Source organism: Talpa europaea (genome assembly GCF_964194135.1).
Source record: "Talpa europaea genome assembly, chromosome: 15".
Taxonomy (NCBI): Eukaryota; Metazoa; Chordata; class Mammalia; order Eulipotyphla; family Talpidae; genus Talpa; species Talpa europaea.
In genome coordinates, this window is record NC_140083.1 from 41908632 (window position 1) to 41923829 (window position 15198).

General features: G+C 43.1%; 1 protein-coding gene across 1 annotated transcript in view; it reads right to left on the bottom strand.

The window, feature by feature from the left end:
- Positions 1-15198, bottom strand: part of ANO6 (anoctamin 6) — a gene marked incomplete at both ends in the record, with an annotated part of 209845 nt that overhangs the window by 60065 nt on the left and 134582 nt on the right. The window contains 5 exons of the mRNA XM_084255999.1: positions 222-356; positions 8746-8861; positions 10750-10863; positions 11063-11350; positions 12360-12425. Coding sequence (XP_084112125.1) covers positions 222-356; positions 8746-8861; positions 10750-10863; positions 11063-11350; positions 12360-12425 — 719 coding nt within the window. The remainder of the gene's footprint in view (positions 1-221; positions 357-8745; positions 8862-10749; positions 10864-11062; positions 11351-12359; positions 12426-15198) is intronic.

The following is a 15198-nucleotide window of genomic DNA, read 5'->3' on the forward strand; positions in this document are numbered from 1 at the left end:
CAGACCTCTCCTGTCTTGCCCGCTACTCTCCTCAGCAGTGGATTTCAGTGGATCAGCCTGTTCTGCTCCCCACTCTGTCTCTGCTGAGTCCTCTTACCCCCTGCACCTCTGGCCAACCCAGCATTTCTTCTACGCAAAAAGAAAAAAATTCTGCAATGAATATTCTTTCACTGAAACACTGATCAACTTTTCCATTTGGAAATAAGCAAAGCAGGGGTTACCTCCACGTGCAGTTGTTTTGATTGATCAATCCATAGAGGAAGCAGGCCAATCCCACCACTGCAGCCAGGAGCAGCATCTTAGTGTAATAGCCCAGCCAAGCAAAATAGATTCCAATTTTCTCTCCATAATATTTCCTGAAGAAAGACAGAAATAATTTTAGAAGACATAGTCTCTCTGCAGCTTCAATAACTTCTGATTTTAAATGAAGGAGGTTTTCAGCTTAAACCTCTGACTTCATACACACTTAGAACACACTCGTTTTCAGAGCCAGCCCCACAGTCCACCATCGCTGGCTAGCCTGTTGAAGCAAAGTGAGTTAGAAGAGAGCAAAGGAGGAGAGCAAAGGGAAATGCTGACTACGGTGCAGAAGAGATAGCCATGATTTTTTTGTGAAGACCAGCACTTTTTACCTATTCTCCAAAAAATTATTCTTAATATGTATGAAAATAATGTACATGGAACAGTCTGCCCAGTACCCACTTATGCTTATTCTAGGGAATGTCAGAGGAGGAATGTCAATGTGAGTTTACGTATCACGTAAACTACAAACAATAACAAGAAGCTGATCCTAATAATAATTAACAATGGAATTTCCCTCTGACCAAAATATTTTAAGAACTCATTGTAAGAATGAGAACAGGAAGGATAAATGTGACTGAGGAGCCACACACCCTGTATTTCCCAAACCCAGCACTTCTGTTTTGTTTGTTTGTTTTAAAGATTTATTTATTTATTTATACAAGCACTGGGTACAGTCAGAAGCGCGGGAAGGTGAGAGAATTCACCAGAGCCAGAGCAGGGAGCAGAGCAGGCAGACTGAGGAAGTAAACTGCTGAGGGGAGCAGCGGGAGGCAGGAGAGGTCAGCGTGCCATGTGGGAACCTCACCCGGTGGCTGGGGATGGGCTGGGGATTGAACCGGCGCTGCAGAGGCTGCGGGCAGCTTCGAGCCCAGCGCTCAACCGCTGCGCCACTGGGGAGGCCCCACTTCTGTTTTTGTTATGTGGTATCCTCTGGGGTCAAAAGGAGGAGGCCAGGCAAGCAAGATTAAAAGAAAGGCAGATTGGGCCTCCCTGGTGGCCTAGTAAGTGTCAGCACCGTCACCGCTACAGCCTGAGTTGGATCCCTGGCCAGGGAGCTGACCCAGATGGTGCCGCAGACCTCTCCTGTCTCCCGGCTGCTCCCCTCAGCAGTGGATTTCAGTCAATCTGCCTGTTCTGCTCCCCTCTCTGTCTCTGGTGAGTCCTATCACCTCCCCACTCCGCCTGCACCTCTGGCCTGCACCCCAGTTCTTGTATGCATAAATAAATAAATCTTAAAAAAAAAAAGAAAGGCAGGGCATAAAACGGTGCCCGACTATTCAAGAAAAATACAGTTAGGGAAAGGGCAAGCGCTTACAGGTGAGGAGAAAACAATGAGATGATTAACTTAGGTAACTACTATTCTTGTTGGACTGATTCACTTCTGGTTCGGTGTGGGTTAGAACATCCTTGCAGATTTTTCCAGCTGTGGCCTGTGGTATGGTGCTGAGCTGAACTCTTAGTCTCACCCTAGTGAACTAGGCTCTGAGAACAACCTGGAAACCTGAGACACTTTGGGCTGGGCCTTTGCCCAGCATCAAAGAGCATCTATGAGACTAGCCCCATGGGCTAAAGGCCTGGGAGTAGGCCACAGCATGGGAGAAGGGCGGTTTTGGAGAAAGGAAGTGAGTCCACATTCATAGGAATCAACTCTGCTGTCGGGTAAATGAGTCAGGGTCCAGGAGAGACGAGATCAGCCAAGGCCTTAAGATGTCATGGGTTCCTTGCTTTAATGCTCGCTGCAGTACGTTCTAATCAACCATCCACTCTGGAAATGCCACACTAAAGACTGGAAAGGATGTTAGAAGTTTCATGACCGCCATCATGAACAGGAACCGCATGGCTGCTGGTAACTGGGGGCATGGACAGGTTTAAGGGCCAGTTTGGGGCCACGAGATGAGCATCAGGCCCAGGTCCTGCCTGCCCCGAGTGCACAGTCAAGGGCCAGCCCAGACCTCACTGTAGTTGGGTCTAAATGCACAGGCTGGGGTTTCCCTTCTAATCTGGCACTAGAATGGAACATGGCCAAGCTGGTCTGTGCTGCACTGGCACCAAGCAGTGAGGTCTGAAAAACAAGTCATTCAGGCTTGAAAGGCAGGCGCTATAAGCCTCAGCTCCATAGGGCTGGGTTTCATTCTGACCTGCAGATTCTGACCTCTGACAGACTGTAAGGAAGGCTCGTCTGGGCCTCCTGAGAGGGCTTCAAGACCCTGCATCTTCTCTGAACTTCCAACCTTACTCAGCCTGACACTGCTGCCGCTTCTGGTCCTGCTGCCCATGTCACCTGCTGACGGACACTGCTGGCCTGTGGTCCTGGGCTGGGCCTGGCATCACTAAAAGGTGGTCAGCTCACAAAAGGGCTGTATCCTGGCACCATCAGCATGGCTGACTGTGTCCAGCCACCTTTGAGAGCTGCAGTCACTGTCGCTTCACATCCTCCAGCACCGTCTCCTGTTGCTGTGGCCTCTGGCGCTGTCTGATCCATGTCTGGCACTGGCCAGCCCGGCCTTCAAACAGATGTTGCCAGCTTCTGTGGTGGCCCCTCTGACTGACACTGAGTTGAATTTCAGCTAGTTCCAGGCCCTCGTGAAAAGGACAGCGCCATCTTGCACAAGTGGCCTTGGTTTGGGACCCTGGGCACTGAGGACACTCTCTGGAGTGAGACAGCTGACTACTTGTGGCCTCAGACACTCTCCTTTTTCCCAATCTCCCTGTTGTTAAAAGCCCCAATGCTGTTGTACCCTGAGCCTGAGCGGGGTCTTGCCATTGTGAGCACATGGCTGAGGACCCACACATCTGTCCCCCACAGCATCTGGGTGTTGAAGTTCACTCTGTTTTGATCATGAGAGTAGGAACATCCTGCTGCATTTAGAGGGTGGCTTCTGCTTGGATGTCTGCAGCGGCAGGGTGTTCGTTACTTCAACCCTACAGGTGTGAAAATCAGGAGGGATTTTTAACTTACACAGAAGCCACCCTTCTTACGCTTGCTGAAAGACTGGAAATAAATAATGAAGGTCCTTTCTGATGTGGTATTTGCTGATCATTGTCCCTTTCTACCAGAAATATCCCAATTCGTGTGTGTGTGCGTGTGTATGTGTGTGTAGAAATGGGGAGTAGGCCATAGATGCAAGGGGATGAGAGGATTCACCACAGACAGACTGGGGAGCAGAACAGGCAGATCTACTGTAATCCACTGCTGAGGGGAACAGCAGGAGAGACTGGAGAGGTCTGCTGTGCCATGTGGGTCAGCTCCCTGGCCGGGGATTGAACTTCGACTGTAGCAGTGACAGTGCTGAGACTTAGCAGGCCACCAAGGAGGCAGACCCCAACATTATAACCAACAAAAGCTGGTTATTTACACCAAGTTTTAAAATTTCTATTTTGACTTTCTATCAAAATTATAAGGAAACATTCATTAAAGAGTCAGATAGCTCTAGAAGATTGAGGAGCAATTCCCAGGAACTTACCCCATTTCCTGCAGCCCAGAAACAACCACTTTTAATTCTCAAATGGATTCCTTGACTTTTTACCTCCATTTCTCAAAACATCACTCTGGTAGTATCACTTATTGATTTCTGCAATTTTATATCTCATCCACTGACTTTCTACTTTGAAAGATGAAGATTCAACTCTTTCTTTTTTTAATTTTTTAAACATTTTTTACATCATTGTTAATTTTTAAACAATATTTGCTTTGCCCCACCCCCTCAGGTGTAGTCCCCATAGAGTTTCCTTCACCAATGCACTCGAGCACCATCACCTCAGTCCCCTGTGTGCCTCCCACCCTCCCTGTGATCCCTCTCCGGCCTCCTCCCCTGCAGAACATCTCTGGTTTATAATTGTCTGTTTTTGCTTTGCTGTGTTTTGTACTGTTATTATTTTTTTTACACTGTCTTGTTTCCCCTATATTCCTGCTCTAAGTGAAAAACATCCAATATTTTTCTTTTTCCTTCTGGCTTATTTCACTGAGCATAATTCCTTCTAGTTCCGTCCACCTTGCTGCAAATGGCATGAGTTTATCTTTTTTGATTGCTGAATAATATTCCATTGTGTGTGTGTGTGTGTGTGTGTGTATTCCATTGTGTGTGTGTGTACATCTTCTTGATCTAGTCATCTATTTCTGAGCATCTGTGTTGTTTCCAGGTTTTACCTATTGTAAATAGTGCTGCAATAAACATAGGGGTGCAGGTATTCTTTTGAATCAATGTTTTTGTGTCCTTTGGGTAGATCCCTAGGAGTGGAATTTCCATGTGGTGGTCCAGTTTTCCCAGCACCACAAATTTTGTGCAGAAATGTGGTGCTCGAAAAACTGGACCACCACATGCAAAAAAATAAAACTAGACCATGACCTCTCACTGTGCACAAAAATAAACTCAAAATGGATAAAAGAACTGGACATAAGACCTGAAACCATAAAATACACAGAAGAAAATATAGGTAAAACACTACAAGACATACAGCTCAAAAACATCTTCAAAGACTCATCACCCAAAGCAAAGAAAGTCAAGAAAAAGATAAACACCTGGGATTATATCAAACTGAAAAGCTTCTGTACAGATTCAACTCTTTCAATCCTGTCCTCCTCAAATCCACACCTCCATTCCTCCCACCCTTTTGACATAGTTACATTATAAAATTATAAAGCAATATCCTTGCTTTAGATTAGTGTGGCTCCTGAAAGACTATTCACAGCGGAATGAAGTTGGCTTTGCTTAGCTTTTTCTTTTCTGCCCAATATTTATTTTTGTTGGAGTTAGTATTTGTTTGGTGGGTCACTACTTAGTTTTCTGTCCATTCAACCCCAGATTCTCCCCTAACATGTAAATTTCCTGGTATTTTAAGGGAAACTTTTCTCTTTTTTCTCTTTAAAATCCCTCAGGCTGTTCTTTCTGGTTTGCTTTTTGTAAAAGAACTCATTTTCCTTTCTGATAATTCCTGGGAACCACAGATGAAGATTTTATAGCCTAGAGGTTCAAGGGTTATGGATGAGAAACAAAGGAGGGAATGTATGGACCAGGGGCAGTGAATAGCTAGTTGTATTTTCCTTAGTAAAGTCTACTTAAAAGAGTGGGTAAGTTATTTTCTTTACCAAAAAATGCCTTAAAGAATGATCAAAACCTATCAAATCCATAGATCTGTCATCACAACCTATGGGTTTAAAATAATAGGAAAGTGTTGACAGGGAAAATCTCATGTGAATGTCAACTTCAATATTACATATATAAACATCTTAAAATTTTATTACACAGGATAATCAGAGTGAGAAAAAGTGATTGTAATCTGTGATTGTAATCTGGTTAATAAATGAAGCAAGAAATTAGAGTATAACTAAATGATATGAAACCTGTAATGAAATAATGAATATATGCAATGAATATTATGGTTGCTTTTATCAAAAACGAGAGACAGGGGCCTCCCTGGTCACCTAGGGGTTGAGTCTCAACACTCTTATGCTACCGCCTGAGTTTGATCCCCAGCCAAGGAGCTGACCCACATAGTGCAGCAGACCTTTCCTGTCTCACCCACTGCTCCCCTCAGCAGTGAATTTCATTTGATTCACCTGTTCTGCTCCCACTCTGTCTCTGCTGAGTCCTCTCATTCCCCCCTAGCACCTCTGGCGTGCACCCCAGTTCTTCTCCGCAAAAATAAACAAAGAAACAAACAAACAAACAAACAAACAAACAAAACAACAGAACAAAACAACTGGACACTATGTGTCTTCTGATAGAAAAGTACATAACTCCAAATATCAAATGTTCTTACATAAGGTCAATAGATCAATCATTTAGATAAAGATCAAATTACTTAGTTTAATCAAGCACATGGGACAGGGGACAAATCCAACATGGGACATGGGACATGGGACAAATCCAACATCATTACAGGGTAAAAAAAAATCAGCAAAATAGAGAATGATTAAAATTTTCAACAATTTAAGTAAAACAAGAAACTGGGGAAACTTATGGAAAATATTTGACATCTGGACCTTGTTTGGATTTCTGATTTGAACCAAAAAAACAAACAAACAAACAAACAAACAAACAAACAAAAAAACCCTACTGAAAATATTTTTGTGACAATCAGGGAAATCTGAATATTAATTATTTGATGAAATATTTTTAATGAATATTCTGGTTGTTTTTAAAAGACACCTTGTCATTTAGAAATAGATACTAATGCCAAGATATATTTAGCATTTTCTTCAAAATAGTTCAGGGTGGAGGGGAAGGAAAGGAGGTAGGGAAAAAGATGAAAAGAGACTGGTTATGAGTTAATAATTTTTGAAGCTGGGTTACAGGAATATGCACATTTGCTGTGCTGTTACCTCCACCTTGGTATATGTTTGAAATTTCCCATAGTAAAATGTAAAACAAAACAAAAACTATTCACTGTTTTAAAATTCTCTTTTAAGATTAATAGGCTTTTTCCAGTAGGTGGGAGCTTGCAAAAGACATGGAAACATAGTAGAAAGAGGAGGCACTAGGCTGTAGTCAGATTTGGGGATACCCTGGCTCTCCCCTTCTTCTTATCCCCCATACCCAAGTCCTGTCAACTCTCCCCTAAAACATTCCAAATTGGCTCCCACAATCTCTCCTCTAGATCATTCTATCTGGTCTCCAGCTTCCTGTGGCCTCTGGAGCCCATTCTCATTATCATTGCAAAATTGGAACAAGATAAAATTCCTGGAATGCTTAAAATATCACAAATGCTTCTCATTGCACTGAAAGTCTAAATTCCTTTTCATGCTCCTTACATACTTTAAAGTGTCTGTCTCCTCATTCTCCTTCTAATTATCACTGGTCTTAGCTATTTCCTCAAGCCTCGCAAGTGTATTTGTGCCTCATGGCTATGTACAGGCGCCCCCTATTCCTGGAATGACTTCTTTCAAATCCTTGAAATACTACCTCTTTTTACTATGCAGGTCTCCGGTCCTAATTATCCTGCTGAAAGATTACTTTCCTGACCAACCAACCCAGCAGCCCCCTCCACTCCCCACTTGTCACTAATTTAATTATTGTTGTTTGGTTGGTTGGCCTTAGTCTACCTCTTTCCAGCATCCTCCCCTCGATCACCTGAACTTCTGCAAACCAGTCTAGTTGGTGCTTTTGTTAGGGGAAAAAGGATGTCCTGAGCTAATTCCATACAGGCTTTGTGGACTTCACCCCCACTCCAGACCAAAGCCATCAAGACATTGGGAAAGACAAATCCCATCACCACCAAAGGGAAGGTGGCTGGGACCGAAGGGTGGAGTTAAGCAGCCTGGTTTGGTATAAAAACCACACACGTGGGCCTTGGGGGCTGGCTCTTGCCTCTAGGTTACACGGCTGGCTCTTGGCTCACCGCCAGCTCTCAGAGTGCCATTTGGGATTCCAGATCGGCGGAACGGGTAGGACACATTTAAGACTTTATCTCCCACTTTTCTCCCTGAGTTGTACATTTCCTCATTTCCCCTTCCCTTGTGAATAAATCTTTTATTAACCTTTTGTGTGTGCCTGCAGTGGAGTATTAAGTCCCTTTTACGCATGCGGGTGAGGACCCACAGTCAGGCAACCTGTTTTATATCGGGGCTGCCCTGTAACACTTTGAAGACACAAATGCTGAACTAATCACTTTATCTCATTAGAGACAATAAAACAGTATCTAACAGCAGATACAGGAAAAGCGCGAGCATTTCTCTCTCACCACACAATTTACGCCAAAGTGAACATTTACTCCTGTGTAATGAAGGATTTGCTGAGTCTTTGTTGCCAGTTCCTGGGAGGTAACTCTAAAATCTTGGAATTTCCCTATATAGTACACTTGGTTTTTTTCAAGGTGGAAGCCTCAACCCCACCTGAGAGTTTATGACAATGGGGTGACTCTTGGTGAGTCCTCTGATAGTTTGGGAGGCTGTCCTTGGCAGAAAGAGTGGCCAGGTGACAGAAGACTGTGGCTTCGAGCCATGTGACATTGGAATGACCTTCATGAGAAGCAGGGGCTGGAGACTGTCATGTGAGCAAGGATTTTATCAATCACATCTGCGTAATGAAACCTCAATAAACTTGCTGAGGGCCTCCCCAGTGGCCTAGGGTTCAAGTCTCAGTGCTGTCACCTCTACGGCCTAAGTTGGATCTCTGGCCAGGGAGCTGACCTACAAAGCACAGCAGACCTCTCATGTCTGGCCTGCTGCTCCCCTCAGCTGTGGATTTCAGTAGATCTTTCTGTTCTGCTCCCTACTCCATCTCTGGTGAGTCCTCTTACTCTCACCTTCCATTCCTCTGGCCTGCACCCCAGTTCTTCTAAGCACAAATAAATAAATAAAATATAAGTAAATAATCACACTGAACATTGAGCTCAGAGGGGTGGGGAAGCTTCCCCTGGGCGATACTCTGAGATGCGTGACACTTGGCTGCCATAAGCACAACCCGGAGTCCTGCCTCGAGTGCTCTCTCGGCGACAACACACCTGATGAGGTCCAAGGGCTGCTTTTTGTAGATGCTCCGGGGATGCGCCCACTCTCTATACAGCAGGAACCGTTCACTTGGGCAGCTGACGTCCTCTGAGGGATGGTTGAAGTTGCACTGGGAAGCAGAGGCAAACAAGTGAGCAACATACCCACCATGTGTTCACAGGTCTGTTTATTAAGTGCAGTCATTTGTATACCTGAATAAAGGGCCATAATTTGCTGGAAGGAATGGAAAGACAATCTGATGTTCAGTAATTCTCAACCAAGTGTATTACTAACCCCTTGGGGCATTTGTTAAGGGAAGTAGGGAGGAATGCTTTGGTCGCTACCATCCTGGGGAAACACAGTACAGAGTGGATGACTGTCCAGGGATGCTTAAAGTCCTACAAGAGGGTAACTCAAGAGCAAAAACAGCCATAACAAAGGAACTTCTGAACTCCAGCTCCCAAGGCCTTGTAGGGTCATTCTGAAACCCAGACTTCTTTGTCCCCAGTTCAGCAGTTATTATGGGACAACATGTAGAATATAAACAACAAAGAGGAGTAACATCATTTACCCACTTAGCTTAGTCAAGAAATAAAAACATCCAGCACCTGCTTAAATTCAGCCATTCTTCATCCCATGTCCCTCAGTTTCCTTCCTTCTGTACTAGAACCAGATAATCACCCTTCCAGGCCATGACATGGGTCCTGACCTCTAATACCTCCGCTCAAAGCTATTCCTTGACCTGGATATGGGTCCACTGTAATTATAACAGGCTTTAGTGGAAAATAACTGTGCATGTGCAGATGTCAACTGAGTACTATCGAACTTTGCATCCCAGATTAAAATTCATGACTGCTCTGTACTAGTATCTCCAAAGCCCAAGTTGCGTTATAATCGACAATTTTGCTGAGGCAAAAATATAAGACACAGGGACAGTTGTGTCTTGTAGCCAGGAAACTCAGTAGCCAGGAAGTTCAGCATCTGTTCTCCACCCACATCTCTTCACTATTTATGAACATCAGTGGCCACTTAATGTCCCAGTTTTATTATTTCATACAGTGCATTTCAATTGTCTTCATTCACAAATACAGAGTAGCAATTATCAATCTCAGTCATTGCTTTCTTTGGTGGTCTTAGAGATTCAGATAAAATGACAGTGCATGTAGCAAAGTAACAGTGCAATATAATATAGTATTTATGTCAGTGAGAAAGTTTATTTAAAATAACTTAGATATCATATCCATGCCTTGTGGAAATCATTGAAGGGTCTGAAGCAGTCATATTTGAAATCAATTCATCTCTTAAGAGATGTTATCAGCTAGAGAAGGGCTCTTCAATATGAGGAGTTACTGTCACTTCAGAACGTAGTCCTTACAAAATGTCAGCCCTTTGCCATATTTTCATTGTGACAAGAACCCAACAGATGCTTTTTCAAAGCTTTGTGATATTCCAGGCAAAGTTTGAAGATGGTATTTGGATGGTGGGGGGGCAGGAAAAGTATGTTATAGAAGATAACTGAGAAAAGTGACTTTTCTGGCTGATAAAGGTATCTGTCATTAACTATGAAAATAGCTAAGAAAATAATAGCCAAGGATTGTTAGAACATTTGACATGAATTGATTTTAAATTAATCCTCAGACCTCAATGAGGTAGATATTATTATTCCCACATTATGGTGAAGAAATGGATAGCAGAGAGGCTAAGTGACTTCCACTAGATAACCCAGTTAGAAAGAGGTAGTGTGGGCATTTTGACCCCAGAGTCTACACTCTTAACTGCTAATGTGCACCGTTTACATATGTGAATGCGAGAGTACCGTACACTCACTCATTTAAACTGAGGGCCCCTCTGTGCCTGAGATTCTGCAGAGGACAAAACCTGGTTCCTGCCCCACATGAATTTGCAGTTTTGCAGTGTTATCTTCATTTTACCAAAGAATCTTAATGTCAAGAATATTCGCCTTTCCCTATTAACACCCGAGTATACATTAAGTATTTTATTTTTACCCTTTGACTTACATCATGGAGAGGAAAAGCTGCCTTGTAGATGCCAGAGCTCACAAGTTTGTTAATCCCAAACTTCTTAACGTTATTGCTTACTTTATACTCGACCCGAGAGAGGATGAAGTAAACCTACAAAGATTCCAAAACAGAATGTGATGTATACAGTGAAACGAACCTATCATTGTTTCCTGTAGTAACATAAGGCTGTACCCACAGTTTCCTTTTTTTTTTTGTAGTATTTGAAAGCAAAATTTAACCAAACTAGTAATTATTCAGCAGCAGATTCTCAAGCATCCAAAAACAGCCACTACATTTGTTTTAGACTTACAATTCGACTTCTGGTGGATGGATTGAAGAAGGTATCTTTATCTTGAATGTAAAAATCATTCATCCGGTTCTTCTCAAATGGGGCAGTGAAAAACTCTTGCTCTGGCTTGATGATATTCTCATTTACTTGGAGGACTTTGGTGAACCAGTTGAAATTAGTGAAGGGTGAAGACTGAGTTTTCAGATCGTTGGGCTTCAGAGGCAATTTAATGTGCATTATCTCAGCGTACGTACATAACACCTCCCATGGGGCATGTACTTTTACAAACACAAGCTTGTCATCTGCAACCTATATTGGACAAAAACACAAACCAGGAAACCAGATTTTTCTTAGGTTGCTGGTAGTTCAAATATATCCAGGTATTCGCATAAGAATAGGAGACCTGGTAAAGTGAAGATAAAATGAAACTAGATCTGCAAACTATGAAAGATTTAGCTCTAAAGGTAATTTCTCAGTTTGAACTATTGAAAAGGTAATCAATATCCTTATCATAGTTCTTTCATGAAATTACTTGGTTTTAAATAAAGAAAAACTACTTTGTTAATTTGCCCATTAATCCATGCAAATTAGTGATTAAAAATAAAAACTATAGCGTATTCATTGTTCTGGACAATTTTTAAATTTCTTAAACCTAAAAAGGGACTGTGTAATTTGTCACATATATGTTTAATATGTTATGTGGCCCTTAAAAAGATGTCAAAAAATTAATATAAAAACTTATTTACTATGTTAAAGGGAAAAATAAATAATTTAAATAATAGCTCCCTGTTTGGGAACAGAAAAATGCATATATTTGAACAAAAACGTTCAGAAGGAATATCATGTTTTTTATGGATGATTAAGATACAGGTGACTGGGCCTGAGTTTGATCCCCGGCCGGAGAGCTTACCCACATGGCACAGCAGACCTCTCCTGTCTTGCCTGCTGCTCCCCTCAGCAGTGTATTTCAGTAGATCTGCCTGTTCTGCTCCCCTCTCTGACTCTGGTGAATCCTCTCAGCCCCTGCATCTCTGGCCTATATCCCAGTTCTTATATGCATAAATAAATAAACTTAAAAGAAGAAAATAATTAATGATGTATGCATTCATTAATCCATTGTTGGACTATAAAAGAGAGGTGCTGGCTTTGATTGGAAACGAATATATATTCTATCATGCAGACTTTAATTGCCTCCCCTTTCCAGTCTACAACTAATCTGTGGTTGGGGTTGCAAGTTTCCGACCCCACCCAGCCTCTCAGTGACATGCGGTTCCCAGGGTGAAGGCCAGCCAGGGGCTGGACAGGGATGGACACTTACCGATCTCGTTGCTTCAAGCTGCAGGCCGTCATTGATGAGGTTAGACTCATATGCTTGTCTTTTTCTCTGTCAAAAGAAATTGAAAAGTGAGTCAGGCCACGAGTTTCATCAAAGGCAAAAGAGAACTTTAAGAAAATGAAGCCAAACCAGTTTGAACCTGATGAAGAGACACAGAATGTCACAGAAACAAAAGGTGGTATTGCTCTTTTAGATTGAGGGTACAGTGCAGGCTCCCCAGACAGAAGGCTGTGGCACCCACCTAGTCCCCAAGTCCTCAAAGGTCCTGGCTGTCTCCAGGGTTCTCATCCATTTGTAGTGCCCAAGTCTCGACTTAAGCACAATTGCAAGGCCTTATTGGGTTTTGTCTTAACCTAAGTCTTGCACACAAATGGAGGTCTGGACATTCTGTGTATCATTTACCAGAGTGAATTTTTAAAATTTTATTTCAATTTTATTTCCATAGGAGATATCCAAAGAGTTTGATTTTGGAGGGAGGCATTTTGGCTCTGCATGTGCTGACCAAATGCAATAAAACAAACAGTATTGGCAAAATTTGAAGGAATGCTTTCTCTCTGAAATGTTCATGAAGGTAGAAACATCTAAATCTATAAACTATAAACTTGATTTGTTCATAATATTTCTCTCTGTGTTACATGTCCATTTAACAAAATGCAGAGTACACTGTGTTTATCGATCAGTAATTCTATCAGGTTTTGTCAAGCTGTGTGCTAAGTTATGGAGAAGCAAGTGAAGGTGGAGACTTTTTTCTTTTTCTTTCTTTTTTTTTTTACTTTTTGCGGAGTTGGGGTGTAGGCCAGCGATGGGAGGAGTAGGGGGAGGTGAGAGGACTCACCGGAGACAGAGTGGAGAGCAGAACAGGCAGATCTACTGAAATCCACTGCTGAGGGGAGCAGCGGACTAGACAGGAGAGGTCTGCTGTGCCCTATGTGGATCAGCTCCCTAGCCGGGGGTCAAACTCAGGCCTTAGCAGTGTTAGTGCTGAGACTCAACCCCTAGGCCACCAGGGAGGCCCGAAGGCAGAGACTTGACTGATGTCTTGAAGGAATGCTTTTGATGATGAAGCAGTTATACTGCTTGCTGAAAGCAAGAAAAGGGCTAGACAAGAAAAAGGCTAGAAAATCAGATGCCCATGTTCAAATTCTTGTTCCTTACTTATCCACTCCTTGATGCCTTGCAGGACACTTAAACTCTCTGGTCCTCATTTTCCTCATCACTAGTTTCCTTTTGAGGTTCTCCTATGGAGTATGTGATTTAAATCACATAAAGCTTACATCAACTAGAATTGCTATTTTGAGGTCACAGGTTAACTGAACCAATTCTACTGAAGACAACTAAAAGGACCGGCTTAAAATTGTTTTTAAGGTCAGCAGTTAACAAGATAGAGAGGAATTGCTTAGTCAAGGCCTCACTAACCAGTGGTTTGGCAGGTGGGGGGGGCATTTTGCCTAGGGAGCCCCATTTGTGATTTGCCAATTGTGAATGGGTAGAGGAGAAGCTGGGCTGCCATGACAGTGCCTGGAACATGGAGAGCATCTAGAACATGCCTATGGGAAAAATGTGGAAGGTCCCAATGAAGGAAGAATTTAGGAACAGAGGCCCCAAAACCTAAGTCCATTTATCAGCCTGACTGAGCCCCTTTCAATTAAAAATGGAATGTTCAGAACAGCAACATAATAGCACCACAGCAATGGACTCATTGACTCAGATGGTCCTGGCATCCTGTTAAGCAGTTTTTCTTCACCCTGCCTCTTAATGCTCATATTTTAAATTTGCACCTAGTCCAATCCTTGTTCTTCACTGCTTCATCCTTTACTACTAGGTAACAAGCATTTTCCAGACTGCAAAGTTCAACATAGAGCTTGGCACTGAGTATGCGCCACATACATGTTTGTTGAAAGAATATACTCAGATGTATTCATCTACAGACATTTCCTGAAAAGCATCCTGCAAAGTGCTAAAGATTCAAAGAAGAAATTTTTTTTTTTTTTTGCGTAGAACTGGGGTGTAGGCCAGAGGTGTGGGGGGCAGGGTGAGAGGACTCACCAGAGATAGACAGAACAGAAGCAGAAGAACAGAAGCAGAAGAACAGCACAGGTGGATTCACTGAGGCGAGCAGTGAGCGAGACAGGAGAGGTCTGCTGTACCATGTGGGTCAGCTCCCTGGCCAGGGATAGAACTCAGGGCATAGCGGTGATAACAACGCTGAGACTTAACCCCTAGGGCTCCAGAGAGGCCCCAAAGAAGAATGTCAAATAGCCCTACAGGAAGTATAGAGAAACCTAGCACCCCATGACCTAGGACTTACTCCCACACAGCAAGCCTGAAGTACTCATCCCTGTATCTCAAGGTTCTGTCCTGACGTCTGCTGTACTTCAATGACATTCTTGCCTTAGTGATGCTTGTCTTTTAATCTTGACATCCTGAGTACCTAGAGAAGGCCTCGAGCTGAATTAACCAGCCATGGATGATGAATGAATGAGTCAGCTGAGTGGCTGTGGATCATCGGTTGCCTGGTCCATAAAATGAACTGCGGGTTCAAGTTACTGCTGCAGCCCAGTAACTGCGCTCCCTTGCTTGAACCCTTCCCCAAAGTGTTCATGAACTTTCACTTCTGGGCATCGAGGATAGAACAGTGAAGGAGCGGTATCATTTAATTATTTTCCAGTATCAGGTAGCTCAGGGGCATCCAGAAGATGAAGTGATTTCCAGACTCCTTGGAGAGTGACTTATTTGATGACATGGCGATGGCCCGGAGCCCAGGACAAAGCCAGCCCTGGAGTACAGTCAGTCTTCAAACACACAGACACACACTGCCCTG